Source organism: Rhinolophus sinicus, linkage group LG13 (genome assembly GCF_036562045.2).
Source record: "Rhinolophus sinicus isolate RSC01 linkage group LG13, ASM3656204v1, whole genome shotgun sequence".
NCBI classification, from domain to species: Eukaryota; Metazoa; Chordata; class Mammalia; order Chiroptera; family Rhinolophidae; genus Rhinolophus; species Rhinolophus sinicus.
In genome coordinates, this window is record NC_133762.1 from 50673658 (window position 1) to 50699937 (window position 26280).

The 26280-nt window shown below is 36.8% G+C and overlaps 1 protein-coding gene across 3 annotated transcripts in view; it reads right to left on the minus strand.

Annotated features, from left to right (window-relative positions):
- ESF1 (ESF1 nucleolar pre-rRNA processing protein homolog) overlaps nt 1-26280 on the minus strand; it is a 68233-nt gene that overhangs the window by 10884 nt on the left and 31069 nt on the right. For all 3 annotated transcript variants that reach the window (XM_019752046.2, XM_019752045.2, XM_074317992.1), the window contains exons 10-11: nt 4525-4646; nt 1722-1812 (exon numbers count right to left, since the gene is read on the minus strand). In XM_019752046.2, the coding sequence (XP_019607605.2) occupies nt 1722-1812; nt 4525-4646 (213 nt within the window). The remainder of the gene's footprint in view (nt 1-1721; nt 1813-4524; nt 4647-26280) is intronic.

Here is a 26280-nt window from a genome sequence, read left to right on the forward strand (position 1 = left end):
CCTTTAAATATTCTCAAAATATTCTTATTTACTTGTTTAGTATATCTTCCCCAAACCACAGACTCCTCAAGGGATGTAACCTTGCCTGTGTTATTACTGCTGTATCTTTAGCCCACCAGAGTACCCAGCACCTGGTAGGCACTCAAAAATATTTATTGATAGAATGAATAAACAAATATGGCAAGATACCATTTTTTTTGGTCCTAGGTTTTATGTAAAAAAAATTCTCAGCCTTTCTGTTATTCTTTTTGCTTTAAGAAAACAACTTAAGCCCAGATATAAACTCCTATGCAATATTCAGATCAAAAGTATATAAAAAGTATACTGAAAGCAAGCAAATTTTACCTATACTTTTCCTTGCAACTTCTGATACTAACTTTAGAAAAGAGCTTATTCACAATTGAAATGTGCTGATTCCAAGAAATAAGCAACCCCAAGCCATCAAACCATTTAACTTACTCTTTGAATCTTATCCTAAGTTCTGCAATCTGACTAGATTTCACATGCCAAATGAAGCACTTTGGAATGAGAACAAGGAAACTATAATGCTTTGCATTTCTCCATATAATAAACTTGGTTTCCTGAGTAAGAATAAGACTAAAATCCATCATCTCCTAGAAATGACCGCTCAGGTATGATAAAAAGCAGAACATGTTAAGTTTCCATTTCCCTTTCCAATTTCTAAGAATCTCACATGCTATAATAGACTTTATTCATCTTGATCTCCTTTTCATCAATAAAATGTCAGTGCTAAAAGGCTGTAACAACCAGGAAATAATTTTGAGCAATTTTGACTTTCCTGTTGAGAACTATTCTGGCCCACTAGTCATGAGGGACAAGAAGCAGGGAAACTTCATAAAATCCTTCTCTTTACAATGCCAGCTTGGAGTTGCTCCAAGAGCAAGCCTTTTGGGGCTCATGTGTGTGGTATTTAGATCAGGGTAAGGCAAAATGTATGAGAACAAATGGAAAATGCTTACAGTGGTCTCTGCACTGACTGGTCCAAGTATGGCTTGAAACTTACCACACACATTTATACATACCAAAAAGGTAAGAATGAAAGCATTCAGGAAAGAATGAGTGGTACATATGCAATGGAAACAAGGCTCCTTGGATATTGGAAATCAGATACCAGATAGTTTAGGGATTCAAGGGAAAAGGGGAGGAAGCTGGCTTTTAGCTATAATAAAGCACGATAAATGCAAAAAGGATAATATGAAACATAGATGTCTTTGTAAATTTGAGCAGAAAAGCTTTACACTATACCACCATGTAAAATTTTTAACAAATTTATAAGAATATCATATAAACAAATTTTTCCACCCTTTCAATTCTTTATAGCCTTTGCAAAGAGAGACCTAGAGTGAATGTATTATAAAAAAGCAGTGAAAGCCACAAGAAGATGACTATTCCTTTTTCAGCCTTTTATAGTCAATCAGTCTATAAGGATATTTCCTGGAAAGGAATCCCCATAAACTGTTAATCATGCTACCAAAAACCTCCTATACTAAAATTATTCCTGGTATACACAGGGGGCAGGCTGACCCTTCCTAATCTGATCAATGGTTATATCTCACAAGACAGACCTGCTTATAAGGCAATAAGGGAGGTATATAAATTCTAGGAATTTTTAAAAGAATGAGTAGCTTATATTGTTTCTACCCATGTCATCTTTTTTTATTTAGATTCCAATTGAAAATTATAAATGTGTGCTGGCTTACCTATTTTTTTAACTTCTTCAGCAAAGTACGGGTCACTCAAATCAACATCAGAGGGAAGTTCATCTTCACTGGTCTCTTCAAGACCAAGAGCCTTAAAATTGAACATAAAATACATACAGTTTATTACAAGGACCTCATATATATATGTGAAGGAAAATAATACATGACTTCTTTTAAATCACATAGTTTAATCTAAAATAAAACCCCTTTAAAAAATAATTTTATTGGGGAACAGTGTGTTTCTCCAGGGTCCATCAGCTCCAAGTCCAGTCGCCGTTTTCAATCTTTAGTGGCAGGGGGTGCAGCCCACCATCCCATGGGGGAATTGAACCGCAACCTTGTTGTTCAGAGCTCGCGCTCTAACCAACTGAGCCATCCAACTGCCCCAAACCACTTTTTACAATTGATCAATTTAGGGTTGACCAGATGGCTCAGTTAGTTAGAGCGTGAACTCTGAACAAGGTTGCTGGTTCGATTCCCACATGCACCAGTGAGCTGTGCCCTCCACAACTAGATTGAGGGACAACGACTTGGAGCTGATGGGCCCTGGAGAAACACACTATTTCCCAATGTAAAATAAAAAGTTTAAAAATAAATAAATAAATAAATAAATAAAAAAAATGGATCAGTTTATAATATAACTCCCAACTGAGTCATTCTTTTGTTTATTCAACAAATATTTATGGAACACTTAATAAGTGAAGGAAACTATGCAGGGCTTTTGGGAGAAATGGAAGTTATCAGATACATGGTTTCTGTCTTTAGAAGTTTTACAATCTATTAAAGGAAGTTAGATATATAAAGACACATACATCAGTAATAATAAGTCAAGACAGGAAGTACCAAAAGAGACAAAAATAAAAATGATACCGATATTCAAAGGAAGAGAATACTTTTATTATAGTTGAGTGGTCAGAGAAGTGGCCTTCTCTCTCAGCCACCTTGAGAAATAGCAGTGCTATCAATAGTATGAAGTAGTACATTGTGGTTATCTTTTAAATTATTACTTAAAATCATTTATTTGCTGGTTAATTAAAGATAGTTATTTTTTATTATGAAAATTCATATGTATGAATTTTCATACACACACACACCTGCAGTAAGGATAGCATAATGAACCCCCTGTCTTCGTGACCCAAATTTCAACAATTATCTTGTTTTATCTATAATCTACCCCTGAAAAACTCTTGGGTTATTTTTAAGCAAATCTGTTGGTTACATTTTCCCAATTCAAATTTGAACAAATTGTCTACTAAATTAGGATGTTTAATTAAAAATTCAAGTCTATAAAATAAAAAGAACACATGTAAATTAAGATCAGGTTAACCAGATTGAGTTTATCCCCAGGAATCTAAAACATGAGTCACTTTAACAAAAACATTTAGAATGCATATTGCTAAATATAATCCTGCATGCTAAATAACAACCACCAAACCCTAAAGAATATTCATTTTGATATTAATATCCTTTTAAGAACGGGACATCTAAGATTTTTTTCACCAAATTGTAATAGATTCAGCAGTAATTGTTTCTAACAAGGATTATGGAATGTTTATATATCTAACTATGTATCTATTCACATATTTCTTTGCTTTTTAGCTCTAAACTATAGCTTTACCAACTATGGTACATAAACATGTATTCATTTCTTCAGTAATAATTTCTTGATATCAAAACTGAAGTCACAGAAAGGAAAAGGGGAAAATATTTTTAACTTGAAGAAAATTCTTGAAACTCTTCTATATGGAGAACCTGTGGAGTTGGAAGAGATTTGCTGGAATCAGCAAGTCCAGTACAGAGCTCTGAATCTAGAACAAAGTGGACACTCAACAAATGCATTTTTAATATTATTGATGAAACAAGTCCAGTCTTAGCCTAGTGAAGGGAAAGGGACTAGTAAATGAAAATCAAAGAGAATAGTTGCTAAAGGTGTCAGAAACAAGTGGCTATTTTATAAACCCCATAAAGACCCACTTATAAGTCTTCCAATAAACTGATGGCTCAATAACTTGTGGAATTATTCTATTTAAAAAACACTTCACTGCCTACTTAGATTTAAAGGACATCCTAGGGAAGATGAGAGGCATCATACCAATGGGGATCAGGGCTCTTATCCCATTTCCTCATTTTACTATCTATTTCCAGAAACACTGACTATAAACAGGAATACAAAAATCACCCCACTGCATCATTCAGTTTTGCAGCCCTCTATCTTTACAAGCGCTGAAAGTCACAGCTGCACCAAAAGCACATGCTTACATAGTAGAGAGAATATAGTATAGTAAGAGAACACTGACGTGAGAAAGCTGGATTCATAGTGTCAGCTTGGCCATTAACAAGCTATGTGTCCTCAGACAAATCAATTAATTTTCTACAACTGTAAGACATCAGGGATGGACTAGAAATGATCATTTAAGACTCCTCAAGTTGTAAAATGCTGTGATTAGTGATATCATCTTAAGGCAATGACTTTACTGTCAGAATGCTGCATTTCAGTGACAAGATGAGTATTTTCAGTGGCAAAAACCATAGTGGTCTCTGCTATCACTAAGGACTCTAACTCTGGAAAATATGTTATCCTTGATTCATGGGAGTCCAATCAGATTTTCATACATAACATATAATCATAGAGAAAATATCCTTAATAAAAAAACTTAATGACAATAAGATGCTAAAAGATCCATATGATAATACTAGAAAAAAAATGCGAGTTGAGAAATAGAAATGTATAGAAAGCACCTGGCACATTCTGATATACATGGTTGTTGTTCAATAAATATTTGGTCATAACTATCCTTGATACCTTCTGTTTCTTTTTCAGTCTTTTTTTCTCTTTCTTCTTCTCTAAAAATTGTTCCCAAGGGGTCAGTTTATCCTTTCCTTCCAATTTCTTTTTAACCATCTCTTCTGCACTTTCTTTAAGACCTAAGGAAAAAACACAAAAATAGTTTAGCTTAAAATGTTGTATCTTTATTCACTTAAAAATGTAATTTACCAGAAAAGGTAATTTATATATGTTTACTGGAGTAACAAGATAAAATGCAACACTGAATTTGGTAATACTCCAAGATCACAGAATAATGTAGGATCGATCACCTTATATCAAAGCTATTTCCTCATCGCAAACAACAATAACCATAACCAAACCAAAATAAACAAACCAAGCAACTTGATATATGATCAAGCCACTGAAGAAAAATCCTTTATTTAGGCTCAAATTTTATTTTTCTGTACTTAATTGTTTTGAGACTCTAAGCAAGTTCTGAAACAAAATCTCAGGATATGACTGTCCAAGTGAAAACTTAAACACCCTGGAAACTATAGGTGACTAACAAAAATTGATTAGTAAGGCAATCCCTGTTGAAATACCCCAGGAGGAAAGAATTCTCATAATCACTCTTCAATCACTCTGTAAAGTCACATCTTTGAGATCAAAAGGACCACTAAGTTCAGATTCCACTTTGTATGGTTTAACTCTTTCAATGCTGTTATTTGCTCTTGTACTTCATTTCTAAAGGTCTTTGTTTCTTGTATTCTACATCTCCTGAACTATGTTTCTAGGTGGCTTATGTAATAACTGAAATGGGGTGACAAGGTGAAAGAAAAAGCACCAAGGCTGGTCTATCAGACCATGAAGACCCTCATTATTGCCAAAGTAAAGGAAATGTGACTACTGAGTTGTCCCCTTTGATAATAAAAATGTCTGGTTTATTTTGTAGTATTTTTTGGATGTTATGGTTGGATTTGGGGAGGAGGTGGCTTCCATATTTAGATAACACAAAGTCCATTTAAAAAAACAATAATTACAGATCCAAGATGGTGGAATAGATAAATGCTGTGCTTGCCTCATCAAGTGAACACATCAAAATTACAACTAAATTATAGAACAATCAAACTGGAGAACCATTTGGAGTCTAGCTGAACTGAAGTTTTATAACTAAGGATATAAAGAAGAAACGACGTCAAGACTGGTAGGAGGGGCAGACACATGAAACGTGTCGGACCCAAACTTCCTGTGGTAGTTGAAAATCAGGGGCGGGGGGTGTCTTGGCCACAGAAGTTCTCCCCAAAGGAGTGAGGGCTCCCAGCCTCACACCAGGATCCCCAGCCTGGAGTACTGATTCCGAGAAAAGGAGACCACAACATCTGATTGTGAAAAACAGTAGGGATTCCGACCATCTTGGTGAGACAGAAGGCTGCAGGAAACCCAGATGTCCTCTTAAAGAGCCTGTGCACAGATTCACTCACTTGCAGGCACTCACCCTGGGCTCAGGTGGAGGGACAGTGACTTGGGGGCCGTTGGAACAAACAGGGAAAGACTGAATTGTGTGGCCATAGAGTGAGGACTGGAGGGACAGTTGCCATTTTCCCTGTGTGGGGTCCTCTTGCCATGCAGCCAGTAGGCGGATGCCATCTTTCCTGTGTTGAGCCTTCCCCCCACGCCCATGGCCAAATCTGAATCTGAATTGATTTGGTGAGCTCCCCTCACTCCACACCCTGCCGTACCTAACTCTGTATCACAGGAGGCTTTATCATTGGCTGAACCTTACGGATGCCAGCAACTGGCAGCAGGCCTTGGGGTGTCCTGGCTTTGTGCGGAGCTACCCAGACCTGGTACTGATAGCAGCTGTCCTCAGTTCACAGTGTGGTCTCTCCCATATGCCTCCAGGTTTAGCACAGGCAGCAATCACCTGTGGATTGCTTTGTAGCTCCTACCAGGTAGTCTCCAGCCAGTCACAGGCAGTGGCTGACCTGGGCCTGAATCACAGCCCCTCCCAAGAGGCCCCAGAACCAATATACTGGGAGGTTGGCTTCAGATCACAGCAGAGCACCACCCAGTTAGCCCCACAAGTGGCACAAAGGGTGGTCTCAACAGGCACCAGAGCCCACTGGGGCAAATACCACTCCGTGGGGTAGGTCCCTCACACAGCAGTTTGCAAGCTGTGGACAAGGCCAAACTCCACAGTCAGTCAGTCTGAGGGTCAAGCCCAGTCACTGATATGCCAATAGCAATGAAGGCTCAACTATAGCAGGAGGGCACACACAACCCATAAAAGGGATACTCCTGGAGCACCCAGTGCAGGTGACCAGGGAGACTGCCACTGGACCCCACAAAGTACCTACTACATAAGGCCACCCAGCAAGACTGGGAGACATAGCTGATCTACCTAATACATTGCAACAAACACAACAAGGCAGCCAAAATGAGGAAACAAAGAAATACATCACAAATGAAAGAACAGGAGAAAATTCTAGAAAAAGAACTAAACAAAATGAAGGCAAGCAACCTACCAGAGTCAGAGTTCAAAACATTGGTTATAAAAGGATGCTCAAAGAACTTACTAAGAACTGCAACAAAGAGATAGCAAACATAAAAAAAGGACACAGAAACCGTAAGAAGAATCAGTTAGAAGTGAAGAATACATTAACTGAAATGAACAGTGCACTACAAGGAATCACCAGCAGACTAGATGAAGCAGAGGATTGAACCAGTGATTTGGAAGATAAGGTAGCAGAAAACACCCAATCAGAACTGCAAAAAGAAAAAAGAATTTTAAAAATGAGGATAGTTTAAGAGACCTCAGAGACAACATCAAGCATATCAACATTCACAAGATGAACCCAAACAGGCCCACACCAAGACACATTATAATTAAAATGGCAATAGTTAAAGACAAACAGAGAATCCTAAAAGCAGTAAAAGAAAGGCAACTAGTTAATTACAAGGGAGCTCCCATAAGATTGTCAGCTGATTTCTCCACAGAAACTTTGCAGGCCAGAAGGGACTGGCAGGAAATATTCAAAGTGATGAAACGCAAGGACCTACAACCAAGATTACTCTACCCAGCAAAGATATCAGAATCAAAAGCCATATAAAGAGCTTCCCAGACAAGAAAGAGCTAAAGGAGTTCATCACCACCAAACCAGTATTACAAGGAATTTTAGAAGAACTTCTTTAAGACACACACAAAAAAAGAAAGAAAATAATAAAATGGCAATAACTACATATCCATCAACAATTACTTTCAATGTAAATAGATTAAATGCTCCAATCAAAAACTAAATGGATAAGAAAACAAAACCCTTACATATGCTGCCACAAGGGACTCCTTAAGATCAAAGACACACACAGACTGAAAGTAAAGGGATGGAAAAAAATTTACAATAGCCAAGATGTGGAGGCAGCCTAGGTGTCCGTCAATGGATGAACGGGTAAAGAGAATGTGGTACATATACCGGTGGTGCCAAAAAAATGTATACACATGACTTGTATTCATCTTTTGTTATTGGTATTATATTGAGTACTACAATTTTAATACAGTTTTTTACCTTTCCTAAAATGTGTATACATTTTTTTGGCACCTTCTGTATAAAATGGAATATTGCTCAGGTATGGAAAGGAAGGGGTTCCTGCCATTTGCGGTAGCATGGCTGGGCCTGGAGGGTATTGTGCTGAGTGGAGTATGTCAGACAGAGAAAAACAGATTCAATGTGATTTAGCCTATATGTAGAATTTAAAGAACAAAATAAACAAACAAAACAGAAACAAAGTCAGAGATACAGAGAACATATTGATGGTTACCATGGGAGGGTGGTTGAGAAGTTGGGTGATAAAGGAGAAGGGATTAAGAAGTACAAATTGGTAGTTACAAAGCAGTCACAGGGACATAAGGTATAGTGTAAGGAATATAGTCAATAATATGGTAATAACTATGTATAGTGCCAGGGGAGTACTAGACTAGTCAAATGTCTAACCACTATACTGTATACCTGAAATTAATATAAAATAATATTGAATGTCCAACTGACTGAAAAATTAAAAAAGGAGGGGGAAAGGTGAAGGACAATAAGAGGTCGAAATTTCCAGGTATAAAACAAGTAAGTCATAGGAATGTAACGTACAGCATAGGGAATATAGTCACTAATACTGTGATAGCACGGTACAGTGTCAGATGTTTGCTGGACTTATAATGGTGATCACTTCTTCAGGTATATAAATGTTGAGTAAGTATGGTGTACACCTGAAACTGATATAATGTATGTTAGCTCTATTTTTCAATAAAAATCTTTTAAAAAAAATTAATGGAATGATTCAGAATGCTGATATGGTTAATCGAGATCATCTTCCCAGATATATTCTAAATTCTAAGAAAGTGAGAACAATTGTAAGGCTATAATAATTCCTTTTTTTTCTGATGAGTATACTGAGATTGAGAACGTTCAGCAATTTGCCTAAGAACATGCAGCTAGAAAGCCACACAGATGGAATCTAACTCCTGGTTACCCTATATGTTATTACCAGCTACATCTAAAATGCTGGTTTGACCTAGAATAAGGAAATATATAGCTCATGAATAAAATCTAAAGCTTTGGTGCTCAGGTTGTCACCTGCAAAATAAGGTTGGTCTAGATCAGAAGCATGCAACTACCCCATGCCACATACACCACTTTTCCCCTCAAAAAACATATTTGGTAGAAGTTCAAATATATAAAACAACTCAAAGTAGTCCTTTGGGTCTTGAGCCCCAAAGAACAGCATGAAATAACTATAATGATGATCTCTCAGATCCCTGCCTCAGCTTTTAAGCCAAGACTTAATCTCCAAATTTCTATGACTTAGAGGAATATTACATTATATGTATACTCAAGGTTATATAGATTTGTTTTTTATAACATACTGCTGGTAGGATCTCTGATTTATTGGATGCCAAATCAGAAACACAACTCTCAATTCAAAAATGTTTCTTGTAAGAAACATACAATTCACTTACTAAACAGTTTTCAAGAGAAATGTAAACTGTATAAAACCATGTCCAGATCTCTGACTGAACCAACAGATACATAGCTCCTAGGAAATATAAACTGGGATCTCCATTTGGGAGAAAGCAGCAAATCATGACTAAATAAGTTGATTTCAAAAAACAAAATAAAATAATTTACATATTGTGCCTAAGGGTCAGCAAATAATCAGTCCAGTCTCAAATTCTAAATGTATCGTATTATATTATTAGATATGATGCCTAAATAATCTTTAAGGTATTCTACTATAATTTCCAAATACATTAACAAATATTTTATTACTCTAAAATATTAAATTAAGTAATATATTTAGAGATTTATTTTTTAAACAAAATGTATTCTATTATAGTCATGCATCACATAATGATGGGGAAACCTTCTGAGAAATTCATTGTTAGGCGATTTCTTCATTGTGTGAACATCAAAGATGCACTTACACAAACCTATTGATAGATACTACACACCTCAGCTATATGCTATAGTCTATTGCTCCTGGGCTAAAAATCTGTATAGCAGTTACTGTACTGAATACTGTATATAGGCAACTGTAACACAATGGTAAATGTTTGTGTATCTAAACACAGATATAGTGCAATAAAAATATGACATAAAAGATAAAAAATGGTACACTTACATAGGGCATTTACTATGAGCTTACAGGACTGGAAGTTGCCATGGGTGTATCAATGAGTGAGTGGTCAGTGATGTGAAGGCCTAGGACATTACTGTACACTATTGTAGATTTTAAAAACACTTCACACTTAGGCTACACTAAATTTATAAAAATAACTTTTTTCTAATAAATTAACCTTAGCTTACTGTAACATTTTTACTTTATAAACTTAAATATTTCCTATTTTGACTCTTTTGTAGTAATACTTAGCTTAAAATACACATTGTACAGCTGTACAAAAAATATTTTATTTCTTCATATCCTTATTCTATAAGTTTTTTTCTTAAAGAAATTCCCTCCCCCCACACTTTTTAAGTTTTGCTAAAAACTAAGCCCCCCCACACACACACACATTAGCCATGGCCTACACAGGGTCAGGAGCATCTGTATCACTGTCTTCCACCTGCACATCTTGTCCCACTGGAAGGTCTTCAGAGGAATAACAGGCATGAAACTATCATCTCCTACGATAACAATGGATACTTCTGAAATACCTCCCAAAGTCCTGCCTGAGGCTCTGCTTCAGGGGGTGTCACTCTTTTCAGAAATATGTGGTTTGCTTGGTCTTTCTTCTTTCATCATAGATTTACTTATAAGAAGATACTGTACCATGAACATTCTTTTCTATTAATGAAAACCATGTTTTCAAATGTTTTAAGGAGCTTGTTGAGGTCTGCAACGCTTCTGCTAAATCCTTCATTGTGAATTTTCTTGGGGACTTCTTTTTTTTACTTCTCGTGCAGTTTCCTTTTCTCTTAACTCTCTCTTCTTCAGCTATGTGATCCTGTTCCGGTTCCAACAACTCATTAGTCAATTCCTTAGGAACCACCTCTAGGGGCCCCTCAATGTGATCCTAACCACACCCAAGTTCAAATTGTTTGCCATCTGAACCACAGCCTTGTTGATTTTTGCAACCTCCTCATCCTTGGCAAATCCTCTGAAGTCATGAACAAACCTCGAGTGTCTTCTTCCAGATGCCATTCAGACACTCTTTGGTGACATGACCCAAAGCACAAGCAAGACTTTTTTTTTTAATTGGGAAATATTGCGGAACAGTGTGTTTTTCCAGGACACATCAGCTCCAAGTAAAGTCGTCCTTCAATCTAGTTGTGGAGGGCGCAGCTCAGCTCCAAGTACAGTCGCTGTTTTCAGTCTTGATTGCAGGGGGTGCAACCCACCATCCCATGCGGGAATTCAACCGGCAACCTTGTTGTTAAAAGCTCGCACTCTGACCAACTGAGCCATCTTGCTGACCCCCCAAGCAAGTTTCTTGATGCAGTTATAGGTGCTGTAATTCTTCCAGAATTACATCAGTATCTTCTCAGTATCTTCCTCAGTTGTACCAAAGGTCTTTCTCAGGTTGCCGGCCTTAAAAGATGCTAGATTGGGCTGGCCCGGTGGCTCAGGCGGTTAGAGATCCATGCTCCTAACTCCGAAGGCTGCCGGTTTGATTCCCACATGGGCCAGTGGGCTCTCAACCACAAGGTTGCCAGTTCAATTCCTCGAGTCCCGCAAGGGATGGTGGGCTCCGCCCCTGCAACTAAGATTGAACACGGCACCTTGAGCTGAGCTGCCTCCCAGATGGCTCAGTTGGTTGGAGTGCGGGCTCTCAACCACAAGGTTGCCAGTTCAATTTCTCGAGTCCCGCAAGGGATGGTGGGCAGTGCCCCCTGCAACTAAAATTGAACACGGCACCTTGAGCTGAGATGCCACTGAGCTCCCAGATGGCTCAGTTGGTTGGAGCGTGTCCTCTCAACCACAAGGTTGCCGGTTCAACTCCCGCAAGGGATGGTGGGCTGTGCCCCCTGCAACTAGCAACAGCAACTGGACCTGGAGCTGAGCTGTGCACTCCACAACTAAGACTGAAAGGACAACTACTTGAAGCTGAACGGCACCCTCCACAACTAAGACTGAAAGGACAACAACTTGACTGGAAAAAAGTCCTGGAAGTACACACTGTTCCCCAATAAAGTCCTGTAAAAAATTAAAAAAGGACTAGGAATAAAGCCTTTAAAAAAAATTTTTTAAAAGATGCTACAACTCCTTGATCCACTGGTTGGATCAAAGTGGAGGTGTTTGGAAGGAGAAACAATTACTTTAATATTGAGATGAAAATCACCTGTAAAAGAAAGATGCCTGGGAGCATTACCAACAATAAGCAAAATCTTAAAAGGTATATTATTCTCCAAGTAGTACGTCCCCATTTCGTTGACACAGCAATTCAGGAGGGCATCTTAGAAGAGGAGCTGGGTCACCAATGACTTCTTATTGCTCCTGCAATACCCTGGCAATGTGTGCTTACTGATATGCTTAAAGGCCCTGAGGTTCTCATTGTGCCAGATCACAAAGGGTTTCAATTTGTAGCCTACAACATTGCCTCCAAGCAAGACTACTATCCTGTCCTTAAAAATGAAAACCCCTGAAACCTGGTATTGACTTGACCTCCTTATGGATGAAAGTCCTGTCAGGCATCCATTTCCAGACTAGGGAGGTTTCATCCATATTGCATTATTTGCTCCAACAAGTAATTTTCTTCCATAATAAGCTTACCTAGAGTTTCCAAAAATTCTTTAGCTGCTTTCACATTAGCATTAAAGACTTACCACTCTCCCTCACAGTATGTAATTAAACCACCCACAGTTCTCAGTAATTTCAACATCTTTGTTGGGTCCAGTCTTTCTTTCAACATAACAAACTTTTTGCTTTGGTTGTGATCGTCAGGTGCTGAGGGATATGCTTCTCTGTCTGGTCTTCAATCCAGGTCACAAAAGTTTCTCCATGTCTGATATAGGCCCTTCTCAAATTTTGTTAGTCTCACTGCCTTCAATGAAGCAGATACTTTTACAGCTTCTGTCACTTCATTCTTATTCTACAAGATCGTAACCATGGTGGAACGGGACATGCCTAACTAGCAAGCAATAACCACCAGTGATTTTCTACATTTGTAGTCCTTAATCACTTTTAATTTCACTTCCAGGTCAATCCTCTTATTGGCAATATTAGTACATTTTGTACAATCAGGGGCTATGATGAACAAAGCTATGATAAATCAAGCAAGAGAGAATGATGCAGTGACGAGACGTAGTAAACACAAGTTGTATGAGGCTGCGGCCTGTGTACCATGGCATATTATTTTATAGCAAAGTTTTTTTATAAGTAGAAAGAGTACACTCTAAATAATGGTAAATAGTATAGTAAATACACAAACCAGTAACACAGTCATTTATTACTATTATTATCAAGTTTTACATATTGTACATAATTGTATGTGCTATAGTTTTTTTACCACTGGCAGTGCAGGTTGCTTTACTCCAACATCACCACAAACACGAGTAATACTTTACATTATGATGTTACAATAGCTATGTCACTAGGCGATAAAAATTTTTCAGCTCCATTACAATATTATGGGACCACCTTTGCAGTCCCTCACTAGCCCAAATATTGTATGCAGCACATGACTGTAACTTCATTCCTTGAAACTTAAACTCTACTTCTAGCTCAGCATGATGCTAAGCAAGGTTGTTTGTATTTGTCTCTTTTAGGTGACTTGAACATTGGTTTGATATGTTTCAATCTGTATGAGCATCTACTCCACATGTGAGTGGGTCTTTACCTCTTTTGGGAACATGAATACCTTGAGAATTTAATAAAAGCTATGGAATCTCTCCCTGAAACAATGTAATGGAGAAACTTGAACATAACATTCAGGGAGTTTATGGATACCCAATGCTCATCTCTACGTAAGGATCTAAGAGCGTCAGGCAAAAAACATTTACAAGGGCTGTAGAGGTCTAGGGGAAGACAGAGGAGTCCATCTCCCACTACTTCAAAAGTGACTAACATTGACATTTGTAGTTTCTACATCAAGGTTTCTCATTATAGCATTACTGTCATTTTGGGCCAAATAAATTCTTTGTTGTGAAGGATCATTAGCCTGTGCATTGTAGGGTGTTTAGCTGTATCTCTGGCCTATCCACTAGATGCCAGTAGCTTCAGTCATGAAAATAAAAAGTGTCTCCAGATATTACCAAATGTCCCCTGGGGGGGGGGGGTAATATCACCCCTAGCTGAGAACCACTGTTCTAGACAATGATTAGAAGACATTTCCTGGGGAAAAAAGGCTATTTCATTATTTATATTATATAAATGATGTGGGGTTTTTTTGGTTTTTGTTTTTGGTATTTGATTATATAATAACTTTTCCACTTTAGAAGTTTCATCTGAGTATGCCTTTTCCTCCAACTAGACCAAAGGCAACTAAAGTCACCTTCTTTCGTATTCCATAATATTTAGCATAGTGCAAGACGCAGTACTTAATAAACACTTAACTGATGTGTCTTAAAGGAGGGATTCTTATTTCAAGCCAACTGTTTGATCTTTCATGTTTGGAACATATTCTCTCCAACAGAAAATGAATCAAAACTTAAGATCTAAATAAATGGCCTTTATTCCAAAGTGATTCATGTGGTTTTCTTTTTTTTTTTTTCTTTTTTTTTTAAAGGACCTATAACTCTAGAATAATCCATGAAATATTTATTCCCAGGAAATATTTTATATTTTTCTGGCATTTAGTCTGTTTACAACAATAAAGAAATAGTATCTTCAGTTAAATACAGTCTGTAATTTTTTGCCTGGCTCTCACTTAATACACCAAAATAGTAGAATGACAAACACATTGCAATGAATTAACACACCACCACGATAACTTAAAAATGCTTTGTTCTCGTTGTCATTATGAGGTCATTTAAATCTCTTGCCACAGATCACAGTTGTTTATGTTCTAAGTTCTTAAAAATATGCCCATCCCAGAAGCCTCTTGGCATACGCACAAGAACATTCTTCAGACAGTTTTAGCCTCATTTGAGAGCAGCCACTCTGTGACTGAAAAACAAGTTCATTATAACTGTTTTTAGTTTTGTACAAATTTGTTTTAAAAAATCTAAATGTATAGTCAAGGACTGCCAGATTAGTTAAAAATAACATCAACAATCCTACAAATGAGGGTAAAAAACTCTTTCAAAGCCAACCATGAACACAGATGACTCAATTATGTCAATAATAATTTAAGTGCAATCCATTCAGAATTATTTTGGCAGTTAACATACACAGAAAAATACTTTAAAATATCCTTTCAAAATCTACTAAAACAAGACTATACATTCCTCCTGACCATGCTCATCTGAAATATTTGAAGTCTTCAAGGGGTAGGACAGGAATAACTTAAAATAACTCAACTAGGTACTATAATTGGTTTTGTTTATAAAAATAAAATGCGTATTTTAAGATTTCTGATATAGGCTGAAACTGGCACTTTTTATTTAAATGAGGACTTAGGGTCCATTTAGAATCTTTATGAACACTTATGGCTCAATCTTTATTTATGGTGGTATGTTTAAGTCATACCACTGTGTAACACTCAATTCCAAAAGTTGCTTTTGAAATGCAACTGACCATTACCACCCAAACTCCCAACTTGGAATTTACTCTGGGTAAAGGGTTTTTAGAGGAAAATCACCAAGCATGCCCCAAAGAACACTGCCCTTACAGGTACCCCTTCACACTGGCCAGTTATCCCCAATGGTGTGGGAAGAGAGGAAAGGATACACTTACTTATATAATTAACAGAGGTCACGGGGCTATTTCATCCATATGAGCAATGGAGATTTTTACCAGTGGTATGTTTTTCTCCATAGTAATCAAGTGATTATGTATACAGGATATCCTTAAAACATATTGGAAAAGCCAAATTATCAATCTTTGTAATGAGAAAGATGAAGATTTGTTCTTAACTTGGGTCAAAACTTGTTCACAACAACTTGTTCACAATAGTACAGTACTATATTCTTTTACTTTACCATTTAGCACAGTTGGAACTTTATATTTCTTTGTGATTTTTAAAAATTATTATTATTAATGGCTATCTCCCTTACTACGTTGCAAGCTCCATGAGGGTAGAGGCCACAGCTTGTCCCCCTGCCCCTCCCCCCCCACAAACGTAATCCTAGTTGCTAGTGGAGGACCTGGTATATAGCACACACATAATAAATGTTGAATGAAAGAGAAAATGAAAGGATAAGTAAGTCAAATCTGTTCCTAACATCATAGACAGGGAGCAACAATGCATGAAATTAAAAGGTAAAATCGCAACTAGACTTGGGAACAATAGGAAACTGCAAAACTTACTAATCAGTTAGAGCCAACAAATGCTCTTTGAATACACTTAATACTATTAGAATACTGTTATATCTACTACATGGAAACAGACAGCTACAATTAAAAATAATAAGATTGTGAGGGTATATAGGCGAGCTACTTAGATTGATAGCTGCTTCTCATATAGCATTTAATTCTGTATCTTCTAAAACATTCAATGAGTTATCTATAGAAGATACCCCAAGAGTATGTGCTGAATGAATAAATGTTAATGCTTTTTGTTGTTGGTGATTGTCTAAAAGCTATTTCAATGGGTAGGAACTGTTTTACATTTGTCTTGAATTTGATTTATCATATGCTAACCTCTTCTTAATTTCCTTTTATTCTCCCTTAAAATATCTTCCATTTGCAAACACACAGCAGGTCCTCAAATAACAACATTTCATTCAACATAATTTTGTTGAATTATATCAATTAGCCTATGGTAAAACTGGTTTCATGATATGCGTTAGTTCACTTAAAGTCGCAGAACCTGTCAAAGCCATTAAATAAGGACTTACTGTATTCAGTTTACTGTTAACCAAGCTATCCCTGCTTTTTAGAATAAAATATTCTTAAAAAGCTGACTTAAATACAAGGCATTCGGGCCTCATTAGGGACTATTGTTCCCTATGTTTATCTGTACTTCATTTGTATGTTTTCTTTGTCTTTCAAGTAGTTTGTGATCACAATGTACATAATATCAAGCTGTCCTAATACTAACAACGAAAATTCTAGCCAAGTCTAGTGAAGCCATTCTGCTATTTAATTTATGGCAAAGAGGACTGAAGAACTACTTGTTCTACTGTTATTTTTTTACACACAATGTTTATAGACAAGGTAGAAAATAGATTAAAACTTTTAAATGGATGGCTAAGATGTAAGAAAACAGGGAAGTTTTTGGAGTCCGGTCACAAGAAAGCTCAAATTAAAATGTTAAACTAGCTCAGAAACAGAGAGTTCTCTTTGGGGACATACACTAATTCACTATGGTGGAGTGTGGATCTTGGGTTTTAATGGACTGCTAGCCAAGGAGGCAGGAGACAATGTTCGGAGCCTGATTGTGACGGGAAGTCCCATCAGAGACCACCATCATGAAGCCAGGATCCTTAACGGTGCCTTCAGTGGGTGCTGCTCCACCTCTGACAACCATAAGTAATACATTCTTGTTTGGGCTTTGGCTACGGGCAGACCAAGGGAAATAAAAATACATTTTTCCCCCAGGGAATTTCTAACCACAAATGCACAAATCCATGGGTTTGTGGCTAGAATTCATACTACCTGTATGGCCCCAAAAACTCTAATCCAAAAATTTGGTTTCAACTGGTCTTGGATTGAAAATGCCATCAGGTACCTGCCAAATTCTCTCTAAAAGAGGCACTTTTAACCAAGGTGTCAGAATTACCATACGTAAAGAACAATTCAAAAACAATGAGATCACAATCAAAATTCAATATCTATCTATCATCTATCTATCTACCTACCTACCTACCTACCTACCTACCTACCTACCTACCTATCTACCTATCTATCTATATCCATATATGGTCACAGGATGTAAAGTACAGCACAGGGAGTATAGTCAATGGAATTGTAATAGCTATATATGATGTCATAGAGGTAGTAGATTGGGGGGATTATGACTTTGTGAGGGGTGTAAATGTCTAATCATTATTTTGTTCTGTACACCTGAAACTAATATAAAAAAAATAAATTAAAAAAAAATCAATATGAACCAGCATAAGCAGAAACAAAATATTACAAGTCAGACCTGTAAAGATTACAGATTTTGGAACTACTGGATACAGAATACAAAATCAGTACATTTAAGAAAACAAAAGAGGAAATTAAAAGATAAGATTATGAACAGTATGAGAGAGATTTGGGGGAAAAAACTTCCTGAAATAAAAAACATAACTGAAATTGCAAAGTCAATGGCCAAGTTAACAGCAGACTATAGAAGAAAAAATTAATGAGCTGAAAGACAGAACTGAAGAAATGACACAGCGTGCTGCATAGATTCAAAGGTATGAAAAATATGAGCTATCAGATGGAGAATGGGAAGGTACCACACATATCAAATAGGATTTCCAGAAGGAGAAAACAGAGAAGATGAGGAAAAGGCAGCATTTTAAGAGAAAATGGCTGAGAAGTTTTCAGAACTAATGAAAGACACTAATCCTTAGGATTCTGGGTATCCAATTAATTCTAAGCAACATTAAAGCAGCAAGCAAAAAATGACTTAGATACATCACAGTGAAACTCAGAACAGTAAAGCATTTTAAAAGCTCGGGACAAAAGACAGCCGCACTGTGGAGTAAGGCTAACCCATCCCTGACAGGGTCCAAAAGGGGGCCCCGGGCCCTAGGATTAATGTAGTGTGTTTTTAGTTATGCTGGCTTCCTCACTTGTAACTCTGTCACAGGAGTCAAAGGGAAAGCTTGTGAGCCCACAGTAAATTTGTCCCTCCCCAGGGGAACTGGCTGATGTACATCCTTGGCACCAGCAGATATCCTTTTATCCCTAATCCTTAACACCCACAGCTTCATCACCAAAATCTTCCTGGAATATATCAGGAATAATCTCTTTGTGCCTTTAATCCCTTTTCATTTTGGTCACCACAAAAAGCCCCTAATCATCAGGTCCCCCCAATCTCTCATGTTCTAATCCTCTGAAATTAACTGTATATCTACTCTTCTGCCACCACCTCCCTCCCCCTCTAACTCTCTACCACTAAATTCTCTGGAATTCACAATACATCATCAGTAAAAACTCAATTACTATAACTCTGAACATTTTCTTCATCTCCTCGCTCTAACTGAAAACTGGCTCTCCCCAAAGCCCTTTCAAATGGCTTTTTGTTGTTGTTGGTTATTTTCTTCACAAAGCCCTCATACCAACCAGCCTAGAGTAGAGATAGGTGTGTGTGTGTGTGGGGTCATCAGTGCTCTTCATCCAGTTCTAAGAAGTGCCGTAGTGGTCTGGGAATAGGAAGACTAACCAATAAAACAGAGAGCAACAGATCCACACAGTTTTGAAAATTTGATACAACATAGAGGTGACATGTCAAGATTACTGGGGGAAAGGACAGGTTATTCAATAAGAATAAGACTGCTGATGGATCAAGGACTTAAATGTCAAAAACTTTACACTGTTCTACCTTCAGCAGAAAATAAAAGTGAACATCAGTCTCATCTATACAGAAAAGAATTTTTTACATAAAACACAGAAAGCACTAATTATAAAAGATTATTTGACAATATTAAATTCAAGAATATTTTTCATTAGACAACACCTCCAATGAAGTGTGTGTAAGAAGGTCGAGTTACGTATAGAAAATATTTGCCATCCTATAAAAAACAAAGGACTAGTATCAAAGATAAAGAACTCCTAAATGTCAGCAAAAAAAGCACAAACAATATAATAGAAAAATGGCCAAAAGACATCTAGTATGCGTATTTCACTGAGGAAGACACATATATGGCTAATAAATATCTGAAGAGATGTTCAATCTCATTAGTGAGAAGAGAAATGCAAATCAAACATTGCTGGTGGGAATGTAAACTAATACCACCATAATGTTGGAATACAATTTAGTATTTCATCTTACAAAGGTGAATATTCACATACCCTATGACTAGTCCTTGATAAATACCCAGAAAAATTGAAACACATATGAGGTGATGTACAGAAATATTCGTAACAGCATGATTCACCATAGTAAACACCTACGAACAACCCAAATGTGTAACCAACAGGAGAATGGATATATAAATTGTGGTATGTAGCAGTCAAATAAATGAGCTACAGCTACACAAAATATGGATTAATCTCAGCAATGTAATGTCGAGTGAAAAAAAAAATCAGTCCTGAAAGATTTAAAAATAGCTAAAACAAAGCCTTACCACTCCCATGTAAACAAAGTTAACAGCTTTAAGGAGATACAGTTCACATAATACAATTCATCCATTTAAAGTATACAATTAAATGTTTTTTAGTACATTCAGATATGTATAAGCATCACCAGTCTATTTTAGAACATTTTCATCTTCTCAAAAAAGAAATCCCATCTCTCTCCCCAACAGGATACTCTGAAACACCCTCCCTCCTGTACCACCACCAACCTACTTCCTGTCTCTATAGATTTCCCTGCTCTGGATATTTCATATAAAATATGTGGTCTTTGTGCTTGGCTCTTTCACTTCACATAATAATTTCAAGGCTCATTCACTTTGTAGCAAATATCACTACTTCATTCCTTTTTATGAACCCACATTTTTTAGAAATACTTATAAATGAGATAAAAATATATACAATGGAAAATAAAATGAATACTGAAATCTGGATAATGGTTATCTCAGGCATGGAGAAGAAGGGGAGATCAAATGGATAAAGGTAAGTTATTACACAGTTCTAGCTTTTGTTGTGGTTCACTTATTATTAAAAATAAAAGAAGGCCATGCTAGACTAAAGATGATAGTGTTTTAATCCAAGGATTATAATTAATCTAATTATGTGAAACAGAAGTACATAAGAGTGAAGGGACAAGTTTAATAAATTTGACTATATTATTTTTGTTCTTCAAAGGACACTATAAAGAGAAAAGACAAATCACAAACTAGGAGAAGATAATCTGCACAACATATGACATAAAAGACCAGCACACAATATATGAAGAACTCCTATGAATCAATAAAACAAAGAACACTACATAAAAATGGTGAAAAGACAATAGGCATTTCACAGATCAAGAAACATGAAGAAATGTTCTTCCTTATTAGTAATTAGAAAAATGCCTGAGCAACCCTTTGAAATCTTAAGTCAGGTATTATCACTTCCATTTACCATTTCATTTAGGGTGAAAGCTCAAGTTCATCCAGAGGTCTACAAAACCCTTTGTGATTTGGCCTTGTGCCTACTCTCATCTTTCCCAGGATATTTAGTAGTATGCACTGTCCTTTCCGTTAGGTCTTTATGTGTATGTCACTGTCTCAGTGAAGGCCTCCCTGACTATTCTATTTAAATTGCTACCAGCTCCCACCCCAGAACCTTCTATTCCCTGCAGGCTTTATCTTTTTGTTTCCAATGCTTTTAATCACCACCTGATTATTTTACCTATTTGTTTACTAACTCCTTTTCTCTCCTCTCCCCCAACACATGAACACTAAAATGTAGGGCCCCATTAAGGCCTGGATCTTTATCCATTTTGTTCAGTGCTGTATCTCCAGAGAAAAGAACAGAGCCTGGCACACACAGCAAGAACAAATATTTCAGAATAACACACAAATTAAAACCATAATGAGATACCATTACTTACATACTAAACTGGCAAAAACTGAAAAGCCTGACAATATCAATTAATGGTGAGCACAAAGAGGTATGGGAACTCACATTACTGGTTAGAGTAAAATGGTACAAGCACCTGGGAAAACAATTCAGCACAGCCTAGTCAAGGTAATTATGCACATGCTCCACAACCAAGAAATTCTAGATATATCTAAGAAATTCTATATATACCTAGGTGACAAGTCCAAGAATATTCACAAAGGCATTGTTTATAATAACAATAAATTACAACAATTGGCAACAGAATAGATACGTTGTGATATATCTATAATAGAATTCTATTTAACAGTGAACATCTTCACATATGAATATGGCTAACTCTCAAAAATAGAACATTAATAAAAAAAAGCAAGTCACAAAAGAATACATAGAAGATGCTTTTATAAAGTTCCAAATTAACAAAATATAAATATAGACTCTTTAGGGCTACATGCATATATGGTAAAACTATTGTAATAGAAAAAGGGAATAATTAACATGAAACATCATTTGTTTGCTCTGGCAGAGGAAGGAAGGGGGGTGTAACTGGGGAGTCTCACAGGGGACTGCAGACATTAGTCATATTCTTTCTTAAACTGGGTACACAGGTGTTTATTGTATTACTGCTCTTTAAACTGTGTATACACGTTGTGTTTACCTTTTGTATCTATGGTTGCCCCCCCCCCAAAATAATATGAAAAAAAAAAGTAGTGAAATTTTCTGACACAAGCCTTCTATGCTCTTTCTATGAGCACAGTAAACTATTAATACTATCCCAAATTTCATTATTAGCAGGTCCCAATCTATACACGGTATTTGAAAAATCTACCTGTAAATTTGTGGCTTGAAACTCAGGGGTGCCTAATTGTTTTCCACCCTGGAAGAGTTTCTGACTATAGAAGCTATTAACATATAAGAACATTTTGAGACTGGGGTACAACCAAAATGGCATTTCTAAGTCAATTAATGAAAAAAACCTTTCTTTTATAAAAATAAAAGGAAATGAAAAAACTTTTATTTTTAAAGTTTTTAAATAATTTTTTTTAACTTTTATTTATTTTAAGTGTGTTTTTCCAGGACTTATCAGCTCCAAGTCAAATAGTTCTTTCAATCGAGTTGAGGAGGGCGCAGCTCACAGTGGCCCATGTGGGGACAGAACTGGCAACTTTGTTGTTAAGAGCACCGCGTTCTAACCAATTGAGCTAACTGGCCGCCACAAAAAACTTTCAATCTCCCTAGTACGGCATTTCAATATTGAATAATCTTTCAAACTAGAAATTCAATATGAGGTTATTATGTTATCCATAATTGCAAAACATCAGAAAGAGCGTAAAACAACATCAGGGGAGTAATCATAACTTATAAATCAGAAACACAATGGAATGTGACGCAGGCATTATGATTACAAAGATTATTTAGAAATGTAAAAATAAGTATGAGAAATCAAATAAAAAGAGAATGAAAAATGGGGGTATAACATATAGTCAACTATGTGTATTTGTAGAATATGTAAAAATAAATGATACTGCTAAAACATGGAAGCAATCCAACTGTCCATCAATGGATGAGTTGATAAGCAAAATATGGTGTTTGCACGTGTGTGCTCATCTGCGTGCGCGCGCGTGCGCACACACACACACACACACACACACACACAGTGGAATATTATTCAGCCATAAAAAGAAGGAAATTATGATATACTCATATGTTACAACATGGATGAAACTTGAGAACATTATACTAACTGAAATAAGCCACTCACAAAAGACACTGTATGATTCCACCTATATGAGGTACTTAGAAGAGTCAAAATCATAGCGACAGAAAGTAGAATGATGGTTGCCAGGGGCTGGGGGAGGGGGAATGAAGAGTTATTGTTTAATGGATATAGAGACTCAGTTTTGCAAAGATAAAAGAGTTATGGAGATGGATAGTGGTGATGGTCGCACAATATGAATGTACCTAATACCACTAAAGTGTACACTAAAAACAGTTAAGATGGTAAATTTTACGTTAAGCGTATATTAACACAATGCAAAAATTGTGAAAAAAATGAATGTGTTAAAGCGGTAAACTTGAGGTTATATGACTTTCCAGTTTTTGGGGAAAAAAGAATAGCAATAATGAAATTGCTGAAAGTTAAGTAGTCTAGGTGAATTCTGCCAGAATAACACATGGAACAAGTGGGAGAAAAACAATAGTTTGCTAGCCAGGCAGTTATTAATAGTATATAGAATGATGACGTAGGACAAACTTAAATAGAATAGGCAAAAATTCTGCTTTAAAGACCAAAGACTTCACAACTTCAAACAAATCAGCATAGTTGTGGGCTGTGGGAAACAATACATAAAACAAGCTCTCTCTTCTTAAACTGACTTCGGGCAGATTGTAAATCTAAGGAATCTAAGGCAAAGTCAAAAAAGTACTACTGTCTGGAAATAGTGGCTAAAGATGCAAACAAGTACGACTGATGTGATACATGTGCAGAAAGGGAAGGACCAGAAGCCCTTATCAATTTACATGTTTAATTTGGATCCTAAAACAGCAGACCAATTAACCTGAAACTTCATAAGTATGGGCATTTTAGCATATTCTGAAAGTATTACTAGTATAAAAATACCATCAGTTTTTGCTTTAGGTCTTTTTTTTAAGCTTCTTGGAAAAACTTTTTTTGTTGAAATTAAATCTTAGTATTACTGAGAGATAATAATCTTTAAAATAATCCAGGAAATTCTGAGAAATTTACTGGCAGCTCTATGGAGAAAATGTGCTAGCAACATTTTTAGATAACCCTAGCTGTTTCTCATTTTTATTACACATTCTGCAAATGATTCAATAAAATTTTAGTAAAGTTGCAGCTTGTTACCTTATAAAGCCCTTTGAGTCAACCTGTTAACTGGATGATTCAAGGAAGGAGCACAAAGCTAAGTTTTAAAATTCTAGCCAATTACCAGTTGTGTATAAGTTACAATAATGTGCATTACAAACTGGTTTTCTCCCTATCATCAAAATATGAAGCAAACAGCAAATTCTTTCAGATCATTTAAGTTCACGTTCTCTAGTTAATGCTCTTCTCTACACTCAACTCAGAGTTTGAAAAATCTGGTTATTTTAAAAATTCTAACCTAAAATTTTTTGTGTGAATGTTTAAAATAATGGATATATTGGCAATAAATAGAAATAGAGATATATATGGCCAAAAGTAAAAAGTGAACAGGTTTTGAGATGTCTGAAATTAAAATGTTTGAAAATTGGGCTGCCTAGCAAAAGGAATGTGCCACTGGTTCAAAACCATTTTATTTCTAAATAAAGAATAAATACAACGGCCATAGATACATGTCATTGATGTCTCTGTGGTTAAGCTTCCCAGTGAGACACTGAACAGAGGAATGGAGATGGAATAAAGGAGGAAAAAAAGGACAAAAGATAAAGAACAGACACCAGAATAAAAACAGAATTACAAATGTAAAGAGTGGAAGACAGAGTACATAGAGTACGGAAGATCTACACCCCCACTTCCTGCCTCAAAAGGACAGACTCCTCTTGCAGAGTGAGACAGCAGGGGTCCTTGCTTCTCCTCTGCTGACTTCCATGACTCCTTTGAAAGAGGAAATATCCACAGCTTTGGGTGTTGCTGACAAGATCTCTCCTAAGACATTCACAGTCTCACCATTATTATAGCTTCACTTTAAGACCATCAGTACCAATCTCATTATACCCTTTATTCCCATTTAAGTCAGTCACCACAAGAAGTCTACAACCTCCAAATCATCCCTTCTAAAAGGTGCTGAATATTTCCCACCCTTTCTCAACACATCAGTCATACTCAATCATTAGTAGCCATTAACAAAATCCTCCTTATCCATTCACCAGCTAATCTGAGTCTCACCAAAACCTGGTTCTCCCCGGGAGACACTGCGTCCCCTATACCCCTTTTAGGTGGTGAATTTTTCTCTCCCATAGCCTGTCCTTCTTGCTACTACTGCTCACTGCCAACTCCAATCCATTGGCTAGCCCTCGTCCCCAAAGCCCCCAACTTTGAACCATGTTACCAGACTATACCACCTACCATCTTTCTTTATTGCAGACAGCCAATGACTACAGTCACTCCCCTCATTTCTTGAAGAGCTGAGCTTTGGCTCACTGCTGCTCTTTCCAATACTAGCCCTGTCAAAATTCTTGGTGATTTCAATATCCACACAGATGACCCTCTCAACACTCTGGGCCTCACAGTTCACTGTCTTCTATTATTCTATACTCCATCAACCTCATCTCAGTCAGTCACTCCAAGGATCATACCCAGAACACGTCATTACCAAAAACTGCAATCTCAGCATAATTTTATTTCAAGTATCCTACTCTTCAACCACTAGCGCCAATCTTTCCATTTTATTCTCTCTAGTATCCGAAGGCTAACAATTCTTCTGTCTCCTAGGGACTTACAATCCATCAATTCTCTCACTATTTCCCCATTCCTCATGCTCAATATACCCTCATTTCCCTCCTAACCCAACAGACATTATTACAATCACCCCCTTGCCTCCAATTCCCTTGCTCTGCTCTTGT